General features: G+C 42.8%; 1 protein-coding gene across 1 annotated transcript; it reads right to left on the bottom strand.

The window, feature by feature from the left end:
* Positions 1-828: 828 nt before the first annotated feature.
* Positions 829-11,583, bottom strand: LOC123181924 (mitochondrial proton/calcium exchanger protein). The gene is made up of 15 exons (XM_044594332.1): positions 11,393-11,583; positions 8,625-9,291; positions 8,195-8,507; positions 7,713-7,859; positions 7,514-7,602; positions 7,340-7,432; positions 6,513-6,639; positions 6,076-6,140; positions 5,812-5,983; positions 4,286-4,504; positions 4,157-4,204; positions 3,885-4,031; positions 2,628-2,710; positions 1,369-1,484; positions 829-1,282 (listed from the first exon to the last, which is right to left on the bottom strand). Exons 2-15 carry the CDS (start codon positions 9,218-9,220, stop codon positions 1,194-1,196), a joined length of 2,304 nt encoding a protein of 767 aa, XP_044450267.1. The 5' UTR covers positions 9,221-9,291; positions 11,393-11,583; the 3' UTR covers positions 829-1,193.
* Between the last annotated feature and the right edge of the window lie 4,432 nt (positions 11,584-16,015).

Below are 16,015 nucleotides of genomic sequence, written 5' to 3' on the forward strand. Positions count from 1 at the left end.
AGTAGTCGTCCCGGCGGCGGCGGCTGGAGGAGGAGCCGCCCATGGCCTCCGAGTCCGGGGAAGTGGGAGGAGCGGGAGGAGGAGGAGGCGAGGCTGAGCCGGGGTTGGGGCGGTGGATTTGAGGAGGAGGAGGAGGAGGTTGCTTTAGGCCGCGTGGGAGTGCGGGCGTACGGCGGAGTTGACGCGAGGGGGGGAGAGGACTCCGATTGACTTTTCTGGCGAGGTGAGGGTTTTTTTTCACGCGGGGAGATCCCGCGGTGGAAGGAAGGAGCTGTCTCTGGCAACGGCGACTAGCTGCGCTCTGCCCTGGCCCGGCCTGCTTCCGTTGTCACCGTCGACGCACAGTTAAACGGACCGGGACGGGAAGGGTGCGGGTGGTACATCTTCTCTTTCCCCAAAATAGAAGCATACCAGACCGTACCCAAACCGCCCAAGAGGAGAGGGAGGGTAACGTGATCACACCGAAACGCGTTCTGTCAACATTAACAAAAAATTTAGTAGTTTTTTAGAAATATTCAAATGTGAGTTTTCAAAATTTGGAGGGAAGCATGTGATTGGTTGTATCACCTTATATCTGCCACATCATAGTACCAAGGGAGGGCACCTGCGGCAGCTGGACCAGACGGCCATGTCCTGCTCAGCCATGGGGGTCGGAGGAGCAGGTGAGCTGAAATGGCGACAATGAAGTTGAAGAATGGGAACTGACTAGGATCAGAGACAAGATAATCAAGGCATTATAAAAGCAAAGATGATAACGGCTACCAATAACACACTGACTGTGAAAGCAACAAATAGCACGCATTCACAAACGATGTGCTTAACCCACGATTTCTCAGAAGTTGAAGTAGATCTTATTAAATTCTCAGATTGTTGGGTGGAGTGGCGAATCCCGTGACCAACCAAAAACAGTATTTTCTCCCCCGCAGCAACCAGTTGAAATCTCGGTTGCCGTTTACCTGCGGATCCATTAGGCCGAACCCAAACTATATGCAAGTCGTCATCTTCACAGTAAGTTATCCTTACGAATTACTGGTGGTTCTATCGAGGTCTGCCAAGAGGGGCGCAAGAATGGCCGTTTTGCCTTCTGGTCTATACATGCCGCACTGCTACGGAGTAACTGAGATACTCGAAGTTCCTGCCTGAACTGGAATACCCATCTCAACACACACAAAAGTCGTCAAGTGTGTTCCCGACTAATGCCGTGCTTCTTCTTCATCATCTTCATTGTTTTCCTCGGATTGAGACGCCAGCTTCACGATGTCTTCCACACGGATCTTTCCTTCTGCACACACAAGAAATCATCAGAAACAGTGGGAAAACTGGACATGTGGTATCATGAGCAGAAAAGAATGTCACAAGCACAAGGACCTTTGTCTTTAGAAAGCTTGCTGATAAGCTCTTGGACGCCTTCTTTCCCTATGGTGTCCTTGAGATAAGCTGCTGCCGCTGCTACTTCCTCAGGAGTCACTTTGCCATCATGATCCCTGCAAATGAGGTACAAACGATATCAGCATGTTGACAAAACATGCACCAAGTACAGCCAAACATTTTGGTCTTAAATAGAATACTCCCTCCGATCCATATTAATTGTCGGTAAAACAGATGTATCTAGACGAGCGACAACTAATATGGATCGGAGGGAGTAATATATACTGCATTGAATATCAATCTTCCTTTATCATGTCACATAAGCAAGCACAGGGGCAACTCATGGAGTATCCGAGATAGGAATATTTCTCACATATCTTCCAGAAGTAGAGCCATATAAATTAGCTCACCAATGCTATAACTTTGACTTGCCACACAGACTATAAATGTCTGTATCAGCAATAATATATCTGAGTTAAAATCATTTGTGTGAACATGGTAGATAAATGCTTCACCAATACTTTCGCCAAAAAAAAAATGTTGCACCGATACTTGACATGGTCGTTACACAGCCAATGAGTATGGAGCACGAAAAGGAGACTCGGAGGATTAAACAACAAAGGAAAACATGATCGATACAGCAGCAGTTCATCCCCCAACAAAATAAGGGCAAGTTAACCTTCCCCGTGCAGGCCCTCTCCTGCCGCACCCCTCTCGCACCCTCAGGGACAACCACCTATTAGCGTCAGCGGAGAGTAGAGACAGTTTTCTACTTGTCTTATTATCAGTCACGGTAACGGGGTAATTACTGAGAAAAGTAGAGTCACTTATTCTACATCTGCCTGTTAGTTATTATTGCTTAAAAGTAGTTAGTTGTATATTGCAAACTCAGCATTTTTCTGAGAAAAGGTAAATCCCTGGATCAGTGTAGGGGCGATAAAGTGTCGACATATCTGCACCAGAGCAGCATATAAATCATAAGAACAGATATCGAAGAATGGAGATGGACAACTAAACTACCGCTTAGGGGTAGGTGGTACACAGTGATCACTGATACGGCTCAATTCCTACAGATCCACAGGAAACTCAGTACTACCGAAACAATCGCTTCCAGTTTGATCGGATTGGGTCTTAGCCCTCCCTACCTAAACAAACCCTAATGAAGGTCCAACTCCTAGAGGAAATTCACCAGCAGCACAATGCACTAGTTGACTGGCATGCAATATGAAACGACTTTGATACACATGCAATTGACGTACCTATCAAGCAGTTGCCAGCGGTTTCCGATTTGTGCATCCACATCATCAATCTCCTTTTCTAATTCCTGAAGCATAGCATCAACCTAAAACAGAGCAAAAAGTATATGTCAACAACTAACCCATAAATTATTCAAAAACAATGCATAGATGACCAACGTCAATGGTAGCTCCACCAAAGAAATCTCTCCAACTAACAGACTTGGGGGATGTCGAATGTAGGCATAGAGATCAGTCATAAAGCCACACGGTGTAACTTTGTTAACAAGAGTAACCAGGACCCTTATACTTCTAATGCTGACATGCTATACTTCAATCATTCTTTTTTTAGGCTAAAGAGAGAATTTGCTGCATTAAGAAAGAATTGTCACAATCATTTTGACATAAAGAACACGAGGAGCTTGTGCCAGCGACCAAGCATAAGTGCCTAGAGCTAACTTGTGAGCAACTCTCAATCGTATACTTCAATGTAAACTACACAGTACCCTTGTAGTATAACTCTGTTGATGCTAGTTCACCATTTTGTTCCAAATGAACACGTAACATAAAGGTGGAAATGCAATCAAGCAGGTGTCAACAGTATATAAAGGCCAGGACCGAGTGAAAGTTGACTAATTCAGGATGCAGTTTATGATGAAGAGATCCATTCATACTGTCTAATTTAGGATACAGTTTATGATGAAGAAATCCGTTTGTTCTGTTTAGTATCTCCAACCAACAACGGAATGAAACTAAACTAGGTCTAGTAGACTACTAGGCCGGAAACTGGTACCACATACTGTCACCGGGTTACCGGAAAAACTGGGTATAAGGCCGAATACAAGGCCAATTAACCCATATACTCGCTGCAAAGTAGAAACCCATGGGTAACAGTTACCTTGTACTCCCTCCGTAAACTAATATAAGAGCATTTAGATAACTACTTTAGTGATCTAAACGCTCTTATATTAGTTTACAGAGGGAGTATCACATAACTTGCCAACAGCAGGCAATCAAACAATACTTATTTCTATAAATGTTGAGAAAGGTATTTAAGATGTTCCCATACCCTAAGAACGAAGGAAAAGAAGAAAATCATTATCTGACAAAATTGCGCCCAAGTAATTTAACCGTTTCAGCTTCTCAAGCTACTCATCGGTAGCCGACAGAAGTCAGGGAAAAAGCGATTACCTTAAACAGCGAACCAGAGAAATATATAGTATACCAATAGAACCAGAGTGTTACAAGCTTTGACTTTTCATGCATGGAAGAAATACATACCTTGTCAATCAGCGCTGACGAGACCTTTTCCTCTGAAGCAACCTCTGTGGTGTCGTCTGACTCCTCTCTAGCAGCCATATATGCCTTCTTAGCTTCTTCTGCCCCCTCTGTGTCTTCTCTTTCAAGCATGGAGTTATATAGTTTTATCTGCATTCCTCGAAAATTAAGTCCTACTGAGCTTCCACGGTAAAACAGTTCATACATGCAACAAACAAACAAAATGCTGTATGGTAATTGTCCTTCTGATCCCACTTCAAAAATTCACATCGTACCTCCTTGTTGACAAGGCTCAGGAACTCTTGACGCTCCTTGCTAACAGACTGCAATGTAAGTAATTATGGCACTGTCACTAAGAGTCTGCAAAGTACTGACAGAAAAACACAGATTGACTAGGATCATACCGATGCAGATGCAAGCACAGCCAATGCTCGACTGATATTACAGAGCTGTTCCTTGTCATGTTGTTTTGCTTCTATCAGTTCTTCTTCTTCCCTAGCAGTAGGCTCAGTCATTTCCTTTAAAGCCAAATCTTCTTCAGCAGCCTCCTGTTCTGTGAGATTTGCCTTTTCTTCCTTCTTTTGTTTTGCCTTCTCTTCTTTCTCTTTCTTCTTCTCTTCCTCCTGAATATATTCATACAAAGCATTAAAATAACTGATTACATGTTCAGTAGCAGCATTACGCTAAGTTAAAATAAACAGGTAACAGCTGAGTGTTAGCAGCAATACAGCACTATGCCGAAAATAACATACTTGGGTAAGAGTGTTATGCTAAAACAATTGGGTAACAGTTCAATGTTAGCAGCACCAACGCTGGCTTCCCCACCGCCGTATTACGCAAAGCTGATCGGGCGGTGCTTTCACGGCTTTGGCACCCACCCTTTCTCAATTCATATAGTTGCCCATGCATATTTTTTAATGCTTTAAATTGCTACATTTTGTTTAATATATCTGAATATTCTATTAGATGAAATGCTTGAAAACAGGTCATTTGGCTACACTGTCTGAGAAACTAGTGATGATTATTAAATGAGCATAATTATAGACTAGTCAGCAGAAATTAAGTGATTCTCTTTAAATCAGTAGAATTTGAATCGTCACAATCTTACACAACCAACGTTAGATCAGCATATAAACAGGCTCTCAGAACCTTAGGTGCATCTTAGACATTCTCACACACAGCCACAGCTCTTACTGCTACTTTGCCAAATGACCCCACAACTCCATAACAGCTTTTCCAGCAGAGCCAAACCACAGGTGCTTTTAGAGAAGCCCCAGCCCAATTGAACAGGACACACCTTTTTTCATAAGGCGTGTCTCTAGAAGTTGTTCATATGATATGATATGTTCACAGTTGACACTACACTACATGGCCTTAAGTAACAAATAAAGGGATATCAAGAGTTCAGACAATTTTATTTCCACAGTGACATTTTAGCTATATGCCCTTTCTACTAGACATATTCTAGTTTTACCATGGAATAGCACAAACCATGTATAGCTTCTTAATACATATATTGCATACAAGGAGGACATGAATAAGCAAGACTCTTGAGGTTCAATTATGAGAAGAAGGGCATGACAGGATATTAGACACATTCCAAAATCTGAGGCAACGCAGGGTACATATGTTACCATGGGGTGTCAGAAAAAAGAGTACATCAAATAAATGAGTTTTTGAATTAACAAGAGATAAACAAACTAATAAAATAAGGAGCCAGTACGTGCCCACTCCGCTAAAAGTACAAATATGAAGCACGGGTTCAAAGAGAGCATTCATGTGTTAGCTTATCACACGTACTATCAGTGTGGGTTTCATACTTATGCCAAGTATCATGGTTGCATTGACAAACGATGTAAAGTAGTACGCAATTTTTTTGTATCGGTAACCTATATATATTAAAAAATAATACAATCTATGTGTTACACACCTTGATAAGTTCTTCCTGCATCTCAAGGAATTCCAGTTTTCTCCTCCTCTCAGAAACTGAATCTTCAGATGGCAATACTGTCCCAATTGTATCCACAACTTCATCTGGCAAAGAAGACAATGTTGCTACTACAGCATCCTCGGGTTTCATTCTCCCAGCCAGGGTAAAAGCTCTGACAGCATTAGCAAAGATGAATAAGGACAGCAAGCCCAAACAGAACTGTTCTAGCCACTAGTCAGTGGGAAATACATCAACCAAATTTACCTTGAAAGTATGAGAAGAGAAGATGGCACAGCATGATTAAGTGATAGATCCAGCCAGTCTCGTAGCTGGGCAGAAAATAAAATTGCAAGGAATTACTACAAAAGTTTAATATCCATTTACAAGGTAGCATTTCAAAAAATTGAACACAAAGTAGTGGTGAAAGGCAGTGCAATCCAACTTCAGATATGCTTAATTCTAAGTGGATGCTGAGGCAATGGATGTTGTTTTCTTTCAACAGTGCATCAGGATAAACTAACATAATGAGAGCAAGAAAAACTGAGAACTAATAAATAAACTATAATACACCAAGAACATGGTAACTACTAGGATAATACGAAATCATGGCACTGGCACATTGATGTACAGTCCGAAAAAGCTACAAAACAAACAGGTATTCTTCTGAAATTGTGAGTATTGCAGGAATGATGCTGGCAAACCTGTTTACGCATTTCTTCTGTTGACCGCAGACCAAGGTGACCGCGATCACGGCAGGCTTGCCGGAGCTCCTCTTCAGAAAGAGAATCAACACCCTCAGCTTGAATCATTTTATCATCATTCTTAATGCTGCATACGCATTAGCAAGAAATGAACAGATATTTTATATTTTTACACCACAATTCTAAACATAAATGCCAGATTGCATTGAAATAAATGTCAAAAACATCAAGACAAAGGGCAAATCCAGTAAATGAAGAGTTATCAGTACTCTCTTATAATTACAGTAAATAAACATATATGGTGAACGTTATGTACAGTTTGAGTCAAGCACATGTTAGATCTATTCAATGCAGTGTCAATTGTAGATAAATTTGACATTGTCTCTGATGTCTACTAAGCTTCCACGTCCAGCAAACTACTATGTGTTTTCTCTTCGTGTATGAACTAACATAAAGTGTTGTATAATATCCTCTGAATAACTTCATTTATTTTACTAGAAGTCATATACATAATTTACCCTTTCTGTGCTAATGTCATAATACATACTGCTATGTATTATAGGATTAGATTACCCACTTGAAATTCTAATCTGAATGATTGTCTGGTAAGCTCTGAAAAATGATAGCAGAACCTAGTGTCTCAATCATGGGCTTATCTCCAAAATTGGTGGTTCCAGTTATACATACGCATAACACAAAATAGTGCTTCAGAGCAACAGATCCAAGCTAACTAACACTTCAATTACAAGTTTCATATTTGCAAACATGTTCACTTCTACTTCACAAATTGCAGAGTGTATCCTTTACTTTTCTCTATAAATACTTACTCTCGTAGTTTTTTCCGAAGCATGAATCTCAAGTAATGATCTGTACCAAAAGGTCGAATACCCATATATTTGCACATATTCACCAAGCGTGCTCTGCAGGAAAACATTGATCAGTTCTGGTACAATTTTGATCCTGTACTTGCAAGGGTGTACAAAACTGAAATAATGGGTAACCTGCTCATGTTATCCAAGGTCAATTCATCATTAAAAAGCTTCGCGAAGCTCAAGATTTCATCATTGGATACACGTTCACCTTTCCTAACCTGATTGCAGTTTAATTTAATGTAAATTATGCAATAAAATATAAGGAAATTCATAATATACATTTAAAAGGAATTGACAATCTGAAATACAGGAGAGCTGGTAGCGATACCTTGTTTAAAAATTCGTCCAGATCTTCAGCTGTCTGTTTTGTTTCTCCACTACGTGATGTTTGAACTTCCTTTGCCATTTCTTTTGCAGTATCTTGCAGAAACTTTGCATACTCCATCCTTGCTTTTAGTTTCCTTTTCAACGCTTCCTGCACATGAAAATGGGCTACATTCGTGAGACAATCAATATGCCAAGTAGTTATGTTGGTAGTTCCTATACAAATGGAACTAGGAGGACGATTCAAAATATGATACACTAAATCTGACGTATCAGCAGAAATGGGATACAGCAGGGTAAACGAGCCATGCAATCATAATGATACTGCACTGCACATCAACCGGCGAGAGAACAGGGCAAAGAACATGTGTGTCGTAGGTTCTGACATACATACACTATTAGTAGCATGACAGCATGCTGAAAAATATCAATGGACAGTATAATGATACCAAGACATTTAGTAATTCAAGTGGTTACGTCACAAACCTCTTCTTTCATCTTGTCTTGGAAAGTTGATGGCAGCATATTTGGAAACAACTTAAGAAACACTGGTAGTAGGAATTCCATGAATGGGACAACAATGAACACAGCAACAGGTACCAGCCTGAAGATATCTGCTGTTGTACGGGTGAGCTGTTGCCTCTCTCTTCTTGAGAGGCTCTTTCCACCAGCAAGTTTCACAAGCAATCTTGATGAAATCCTAACATCTGCCCAGAGTAGCTTTGTTCCTAGCCAGTAATGCTGCAGTGTGGAAATAAATTCATCTTTCCCATGCTTCAGTTTGGCAGCCCAATCAGCTCTGCACAAACAAACAAAACAAGGTAAATTTATATGTTAAAAGAGTACAGGAAATGGGACAGCAAAGAAATATCTTGTCTAAAGATATAGGTTTGAGACAAATACAAAGAATTTAGACCTGCTCATTGAAGCAACAGCTCGAAGAGCCGGACCAATACCCAGAAGCCTTGCCCAGAACTTCTTTACGATTGACTGGTCAGCCTTTAGCGAATCTTGCACCTGCTTAGCTTTGGCTTTAGCTTTTGCCGTGCTCAGCCCTTCCACAGCCTGATCACATTCTTCTGGGGATGCCTCTTTTTTCCTTTTATTCTGGTTTTCATCACCCTGTTCTTCAATATCCAATTTAGGTTGCCCAGCAGTTGCAGTTGATGCTTTGCGAACTGACTGCAACAAACCTCTAGCTCCGAAAGGCAATGTGAATTCATTCCTTCCAATTCCATAGCCATAGTGAGAAATCACGTGAGCTGGACGTCGCAGAAGCCCGTTATCAGGACCTAGCAGACCCCCCTTTGTCAAATCGACACTATATTGCTCCTTCTCCTTCTCAGACTTCGAGTCCCCTAAGCTTTGCTCAAGAAATGGTTGTGCTATTCTTGGCTCAGGCTTGAAGCCATATGTTCCATGGCGGAATGAAGGGGAGGAAGACGAGAGGATAGGTGTGTTAACATGATCCAAGAGATACTTTCTTCTCCTAATGATCGCCCTTGACGCCATGCTTGGTTGCTACTCACCTTCCCAATGTGGAGGCCTAGGTCATGTCTTTTCAGATAGAGCCCTGAAGTGATCTGATTTGAGCATAAGCAGAAATGCACATTGACAAATAAAGGGGGTTAGTAAGAAGACATAACAAAGAAACAATGTATGTAGAGAAAATAATATTCAACAACAACAATAGCGAATTACAACACACAACCGCAGGCACTATTTCATTTCAAGGCATCTTAGATAGTTGCTCTGACCTAACCAAAAAGTAGTCAGTTCTCTAGAATTTCCTCAAATCTGATGTTCGAGATATTCCAGTACAGTGGGCAATACATCAAATCCTAAATAATACATAGAATCCTAAATGAATAGCAAATAACAGTAATAGTGTGGTCATCAAAGTGAGTATGGCCGAGCTGTAAGAGAATCAACTCTGATCCAAGTGTTCAAGCAAGCTTAGCGTTAGTCCAATGAATAATCAGCACAACAAATAAGTCTAGCAAGTTTGCTAGCTGCAGAAGGTCCATAAATATAAAGCAGCAAGAGTTTAGTTCAACAAGTTTGCTATCAGCAGAGTTCACTTAAAGCAACAGGCTCAACAGTATAATAGCAACAGGTGGAGTCCACACAAAAAAAACTGAAATATACGCACCGTTGCTGTTCGTGTTAGGTTTAAGTTCAGTGAATTAATAATGGCAGAATATGATGTGGTGCGTAAATTGAGCAGATGTGGCTTGCAATGCCAGAATATGATGTGGTGCGTAAATTGAGCAGATGTGGCTTGCAATGCCAAAACCTATGGTTGCACCCCCAACTACAAGAAGGGTCATGGTAACTAGTTCCTCAACAGAGCTATGAAGATTGTCCTGCAGCAATAATCAATTGAGGAAAAGGTGAAAATCTAAGAAGTGGGCAATTTGTACCATTGCCTAATTATAGTGGTTACGAAACGTCGGTTTGGAATTCTACATGTCTCTCCGAACTATTGCACCATAGGCGAATGGGTAGTTCTGTCCCTTCTAAAGATCATGGCCATGTAAGCATGTATATTTGCCACGACACACTGCAGCCTATACTATCTGCATTTTGGTCTAGCCAGAACCATCCATCTATACAAAATTAAGGCATATGAACCACAAGCAAATGATGCTGCTGCTATTAAAATGGTTGAATTCATGGAAATGAACCCAGCCCATAACAGGACAAGGCTGCCATAACAGAACGATGCTCCTCCGGTGTCATGCGATCATTGACCATATGAACCTACACCTAATGCTCCGCAACAGATGTTGTGCTAACATATACCCAATCACTGTAGTGCAAAGTTAAATGGCAACAGGAAACACCAAAAATTTAATGTAAACATCATTTTCACCTCACACTAGTTTGGCGAGAAAGAGGTGGACTCAGATCATTTATGCCAACAGTGCAAAGACCGAGTAATTTACAGCTAAGAAGTGCATGGAATGGATCATCGTCACACTGCTATATCAAATTCAACATGGCATCAAATATTTCAACCAACAAAACCAATCTTGGGCCAATTACAGCTAGTAAGGTGCATGAGAAACAGCATTCCACATTTCCCATATACCAACAAAACCACCATAGACCAACAACTAAGGAGGTGCATTAGGTTTACCATGGCATCATACATAACGTACAACTGAAATTACCAACAGAAGACATCATCCTAGGCCATCATTAACAAGCAAAGAGGTGCGTCCGTGTTAACATGGCAAGATTTTTCACATAGCATCCTTTTCAACGCGGCCTAAGCATAAATAAATCACACAAGCAGTCCGGAACAGAAGCCATCACGAGAAAATAATCATGGGCAAGCCGAGCAAGCAAGCAAACCGAGCCTCATAGTAAGAACTAGACATCTGCAAAAATCACACCCGCACGAACGAGTTCACGAACATCGTCAAAACCCTACACCTCCAACAGTCCGCGTCTCAGATTTTACCCTCGCAAGCATGGGTACGAACACGGCCCGAACCCTAGACTCTAACCCCCCACAAATCAGCGGCCGAAGTAACCGTGGCGTCTCAGATTGGTCGCACAAATTTGAAGAAAACCAAGGCGAAACGCGACCATGAACGGAACCATGGCGAGGAGGATGGAAGGGGAAGGAGGGGGCGGGGCGGGGGTGGGGGCGGGGGCGGGGAGGAGGTCCTTTACCTCCACGGACAAAGGGGAGCTCCGCCGCCCGTCTGCCGGTGCTACAGTCCTACCTGCGTCCCGTCCTTGGGGAGGGAAGGGGATGGGAGGAAAGGGGCCGGGAGTTCGCACGAAAGAGAGATGAGAGAGAGCGGCGGCGGAAGGAAACGAGAATGCGCTGTGCAGGCCAGGTTACGTCGCGCGGGCCGGACTGGCCGTAAACGAGCGGTTTGTCCTGGACCTGGCCCATATAGCCGTGCAGTACAACCCCTCGCAAAAAAAAAATAGCGGTGCAGTATAGTACTACCTCTGTTTATTTTTACTAGCAAAAGAGCCCGTGCGCGGGAGAAAAAACACAACACACTCTTAACCGAACAACCATCACTCAAGACCACAATAGGGCCATCTCCTTTATTTTAGCGACGCATCATATTTGTGTTGCCGCTTATCCTTCTCACCCTCGCCGGCGGTGGCCTTAGTGTTCACACAAACCAAAACGTGTTAGAATGTGGTTAATCCTAAGACATCTCTCTCTCTCTCCCTCTCCCTCTCTCTCGCTTTCTCTCACACTCGCGATGAGAAATCTGTTGTTTTCCCCTGCGACGTATTCAGAGGTATGCATGTGTAGTTCTTGATGTTTTTTTTCCTATATAATTATAGTGGGTATTTATTTGCAATCCGGATCGCCGCCTGTATGAAAGAAAAATGGATCATGTGCTATAGTTATAAGTTTGCTTTCAAAACAATATTTAAAAAATATTAAACAGGTAAAATTAACATCATATACAGATTGCACACATTTTTCTAATCAAATTTCATATATAACATATTAAAATCGGAGTTACGGTTTAAAAGATACTTATAATTTAGAAAACCATTTGTTTGAATTAAATATCTTCCAAAATAATATTTATAAATACTTAACAAGTTGAAATAATCTTATATTCATATTCTACATATTTTTCTAATCAAATTTCATATATAACATGTTTAAATCGGAGTTACGGTTTAAAAGATATGGATGGTTTAGAAAAGTATTTGTTTGACTTAAATATGATCCGCGGATGGAATACCTAAAAAGTCAGGTTTTTTTAAAAAAAGACTGTAAAATAGCGGTTCGGTGTGACTTAAATCTGGACTGCGGGTTGATTTCATGAAAACGCAGGGGCTTTTTTGCAAATTGGCGCGACGGACGGGCAGAAACCCTACGTGCTTTATTATTAGGTAGAGATATAAGACGTTTTAGACTTTCAGACACTGTTCAGCAAGTTGACGGAATGTCTTATAAAAACAAACGGAGGAAGCACGTACAAAAGTGTTTGGTTTTTTTTATGGTAATACGTGGTGTCTCAATCATATGATAAAGATCAAAGTATAAGTCACGTAAGGACCGACGTGAAAAAATTGAAAAGATAGCAGAACATCTCGAAGTTTGACACCAACGTCCATCACCTGCCTCCCGCACCACCACGGCAGACACCGAAGAATAGAATGACGGATCACCTCCTCACCCGAGCTCGACGCGGCTCCATCGCTGATATGCAGCTTTATGGACCTCCAAGGTGGCTCCCCAAAAATGAAGCCATTGCCGTTGAACGAATCAGACCGGAGCAACACCTCGGACACGCCATCGAACTCCATATCTGACACCCCACCATGACTAAGATGCCGAAGGAGGAAATCACACCTGCCATCCATCAACCATGAACCCAGCACACGTTATGTCTTCCAGATGTCGTTGATGCATACCACAATATGCATCCGCTCCTGGACTACCTCCCAAGCTTCGCGTCGACGCTGGAGCTGATGTCGTCGCAATGGCGGAGCCCGAGGACACATGTCCACCACGAGGATGCCGCCACCACATCATCCTTACTTGAACAGACTGGATTCCAAATACATTCCCAATGATAGGACCAATCGTCTCATCGGAGTAGGATCTGAAGAAATTTGATTCAGCGCCGCCATCGCCGCCGCCGAAGCCAAGACGATGAATAGCCTAAAAAACAAACTACTTTGGCCTAAAACTATCCACACGCGTGGATCCGGCGACCCCCCTCACCGCCGACGACCGAGGTCGTCGACGGAGGGGAGCCACCGGAAAACGGCGGCGGAGCGCGAGTCCCTGGCGGCGAAAAGCTAGATTGATTTTCCTGTCTTCAGGGGAGAAGATAGGAAAACGATATGTGACACAAAAGCGTTTGGTTGTTGATCTCAAATATTGCCTACATGTGTATTTGCAAACGGGCACCCCCATGGGGATCAAACCAGCAACGTCCACACCAAAATACATTGTAGTAACCACCATTCGACCGGCAAATCAACCTGTGATTGGATGGTTAGAGGGACTGTGGTATCCCCAGCCCATGAGGGTTCAAGTCCTGGTGCTCGCATTTATTTCAAGATTTTCGGCGATGTGCATTCGGTGAGAGGAGATGTTCCCGTCTACGACGAGGTGCATACGGTGACTCGTAAATTTCAAGATGATATGCCAGCTCAGTCTTTCGGAGGTGCCCATAGGGGTAGGGTGTGCGTGTGTGCGTTCATAGGGGTGAGTGTATGCGCGTGTATATGAGCGCTTGCGTCTGTACTGTGTTAAAAAAAGTAACCACCACTCGACCTTCTGTGTTATGTCAATTTACATCTCTTTCCTTCTTTTCTTATTTCCTATTTCCTTCTTCTTTTTTATTTTTTTCCTTTTTCCTTTTTTTAGTTTTTCGTTTCTGTCTATTCTTTTTTCTTTTTTCCTGGTTCGATGATTTTGTTTCAAATTCCTAAACTCTTTTTTCTTCAAATCGATGAAACTTCTTTCAAGTTTTATAAACCTTTTCAAATCCAATGATTATTTTTTCAAATTTGATGTTTTTTAATTTTATGAACTTTTTTCAAATCCATTAACTTTTTTTTTCAAATTTGATGAACTTTTTACCAAAATTGATGAACCTTTCTTAAATTTGATGAACGTTTTTCAAATCTGATTATTTTTATTTTCAAAATCTACAGACATTTTTTCAAATTTTATGAACTTTTTTGCAAAATTGATGAATTATTTTTTTTTGAAAATCAATTAACTCTTTTTAGGTTTGTGAACTTTTCTTCCAAAATAAAGAACTTTTTCCAAAATCATGATTTTTTTCAAAATAAATTTAAAAAAAGTGGTACAATAGATGAATGGTGCAATAAAATAGCGCTACGGCCTTGTAGAACGAAGGCAAACCATGAGCAGACCCGCGGAGAGGGGGGAGAGGGCGAGGACTGTCGGTGTCAAAACCGGCAGATCTCGGGTAGGGGGTCCCGAACTGTGCGTCTAGGATCGATGATAACAGGAGACGGGGGACACGATGTTTACCCAGGTTCGGGCCCTCTCTATGGAGGTAATACCCTACTTCCTGCTTGATTGATCTTGATGAATATGAGTATTACAAGAGTTGATCTACCACGAGATCGTAATGGCTAAACCCTAGAAGTCTAGCCTGTATGACTATGGTAATGTGTATATGCCTATCCGGACTAAGCCCTCCAGTTTATATAGACACCGGGGAGATCTAGGGTTACACGGAGTCGGTTACATAGAAAGGAATCTACATAGTTTGTCGCCAAGCTTGCCTTCCACGCCAAGGAGAGTCCAATCCGGACACGGGTACAATCTTCGGTCTCCATGTCTCCATAGCCCATCAGTCCGGCCCAATGGATAACAGGCCGGACGCCCGAGGACCCCTTAGTCCAGGACTCCCTCAGTAGCCCCTGAACCTGGCTTCAATGACGAGGAGTCCGGCCCGCAGATTTGTCTTCGGCATTCACTACAAAAAAAAGACACATCCGTGACATTTTGGGCCGAACGAAATTTTTTCTGTCATACATATGACACTTCTATGACGATAATTGTGACAAAACCCGGTATCATCATAGATGTGGTGGGCTCCTACTTCTATGACAAAAAATCATGACAGAAAATGGGCTTTTTGTCCTGGGCGGGCCGGAGCGCAGCTGCATGACATTCTTTGGGCCGTCCATGACGGAAAAAACCGTGGTAGAAGCGAGGGCGAGGAAAATTTTGGGGAGTTCCCGGTTACGGTGGGAGGTCGGGGGCCGAGCGATGCGCGTTTCTCTCGTACATGTACATGCGTGTGTGCGAGGCGTTGGCTCTAACTGAACCCGAGCGATTGCACTGCAGGCTATGCGTTACTGAACCCGAGCGATCGATCGATGGCTGTTAACTGAACCCGATCGAGCGATTCCTTCGCTACTGCTGCTAACTGAAGCCGATCGATGCTGCCTCTGGGATGAACAGTGAGCGGTGCGGGGGGGTTTGGATGAACAGTGAGCGGTGGCGTTGCCTCTGGATGAACAGAACCCCGTGGTGTGGTGGAGGGCTGGATGAACAGTAGACGGTGGAGGGGTGCCCGTGGAGGGGTGGTTGAACAGGACCCCGTGGTGTGGAGGGCTGGATGAACAGTAGACGGTGGAGGGGTGGTTGAACAGTAGCCGGTGGAGTAGCGCGCGGTGGAGGCTGGATGAACAGTATCCCGTGGAGTCCCGTTTTGCGGCACGCCACACCCCTCCCGATCAACAGGACCCCCGTTTCGACCGTAGGAGGTCCGTTTCGTCCATTTTGCGGTACGCCACACCCCTCCCGATCAACAG

The sequence above is a fragment of the Triticum aestivum genome, chromosome 1D (assembly GCF_018294505.1).
Source record: "Triticum aestivum cultivar Chinese Spring chromosome 1D, IWGSC CS RefSeq v2.1, whole genome shotgun sequence".
NCBI lineage: Eukaryota > Viridiplantae > Streptophyta > Magnoliopsida > Poales > Poaceae > Triticum > Triticum aestivum.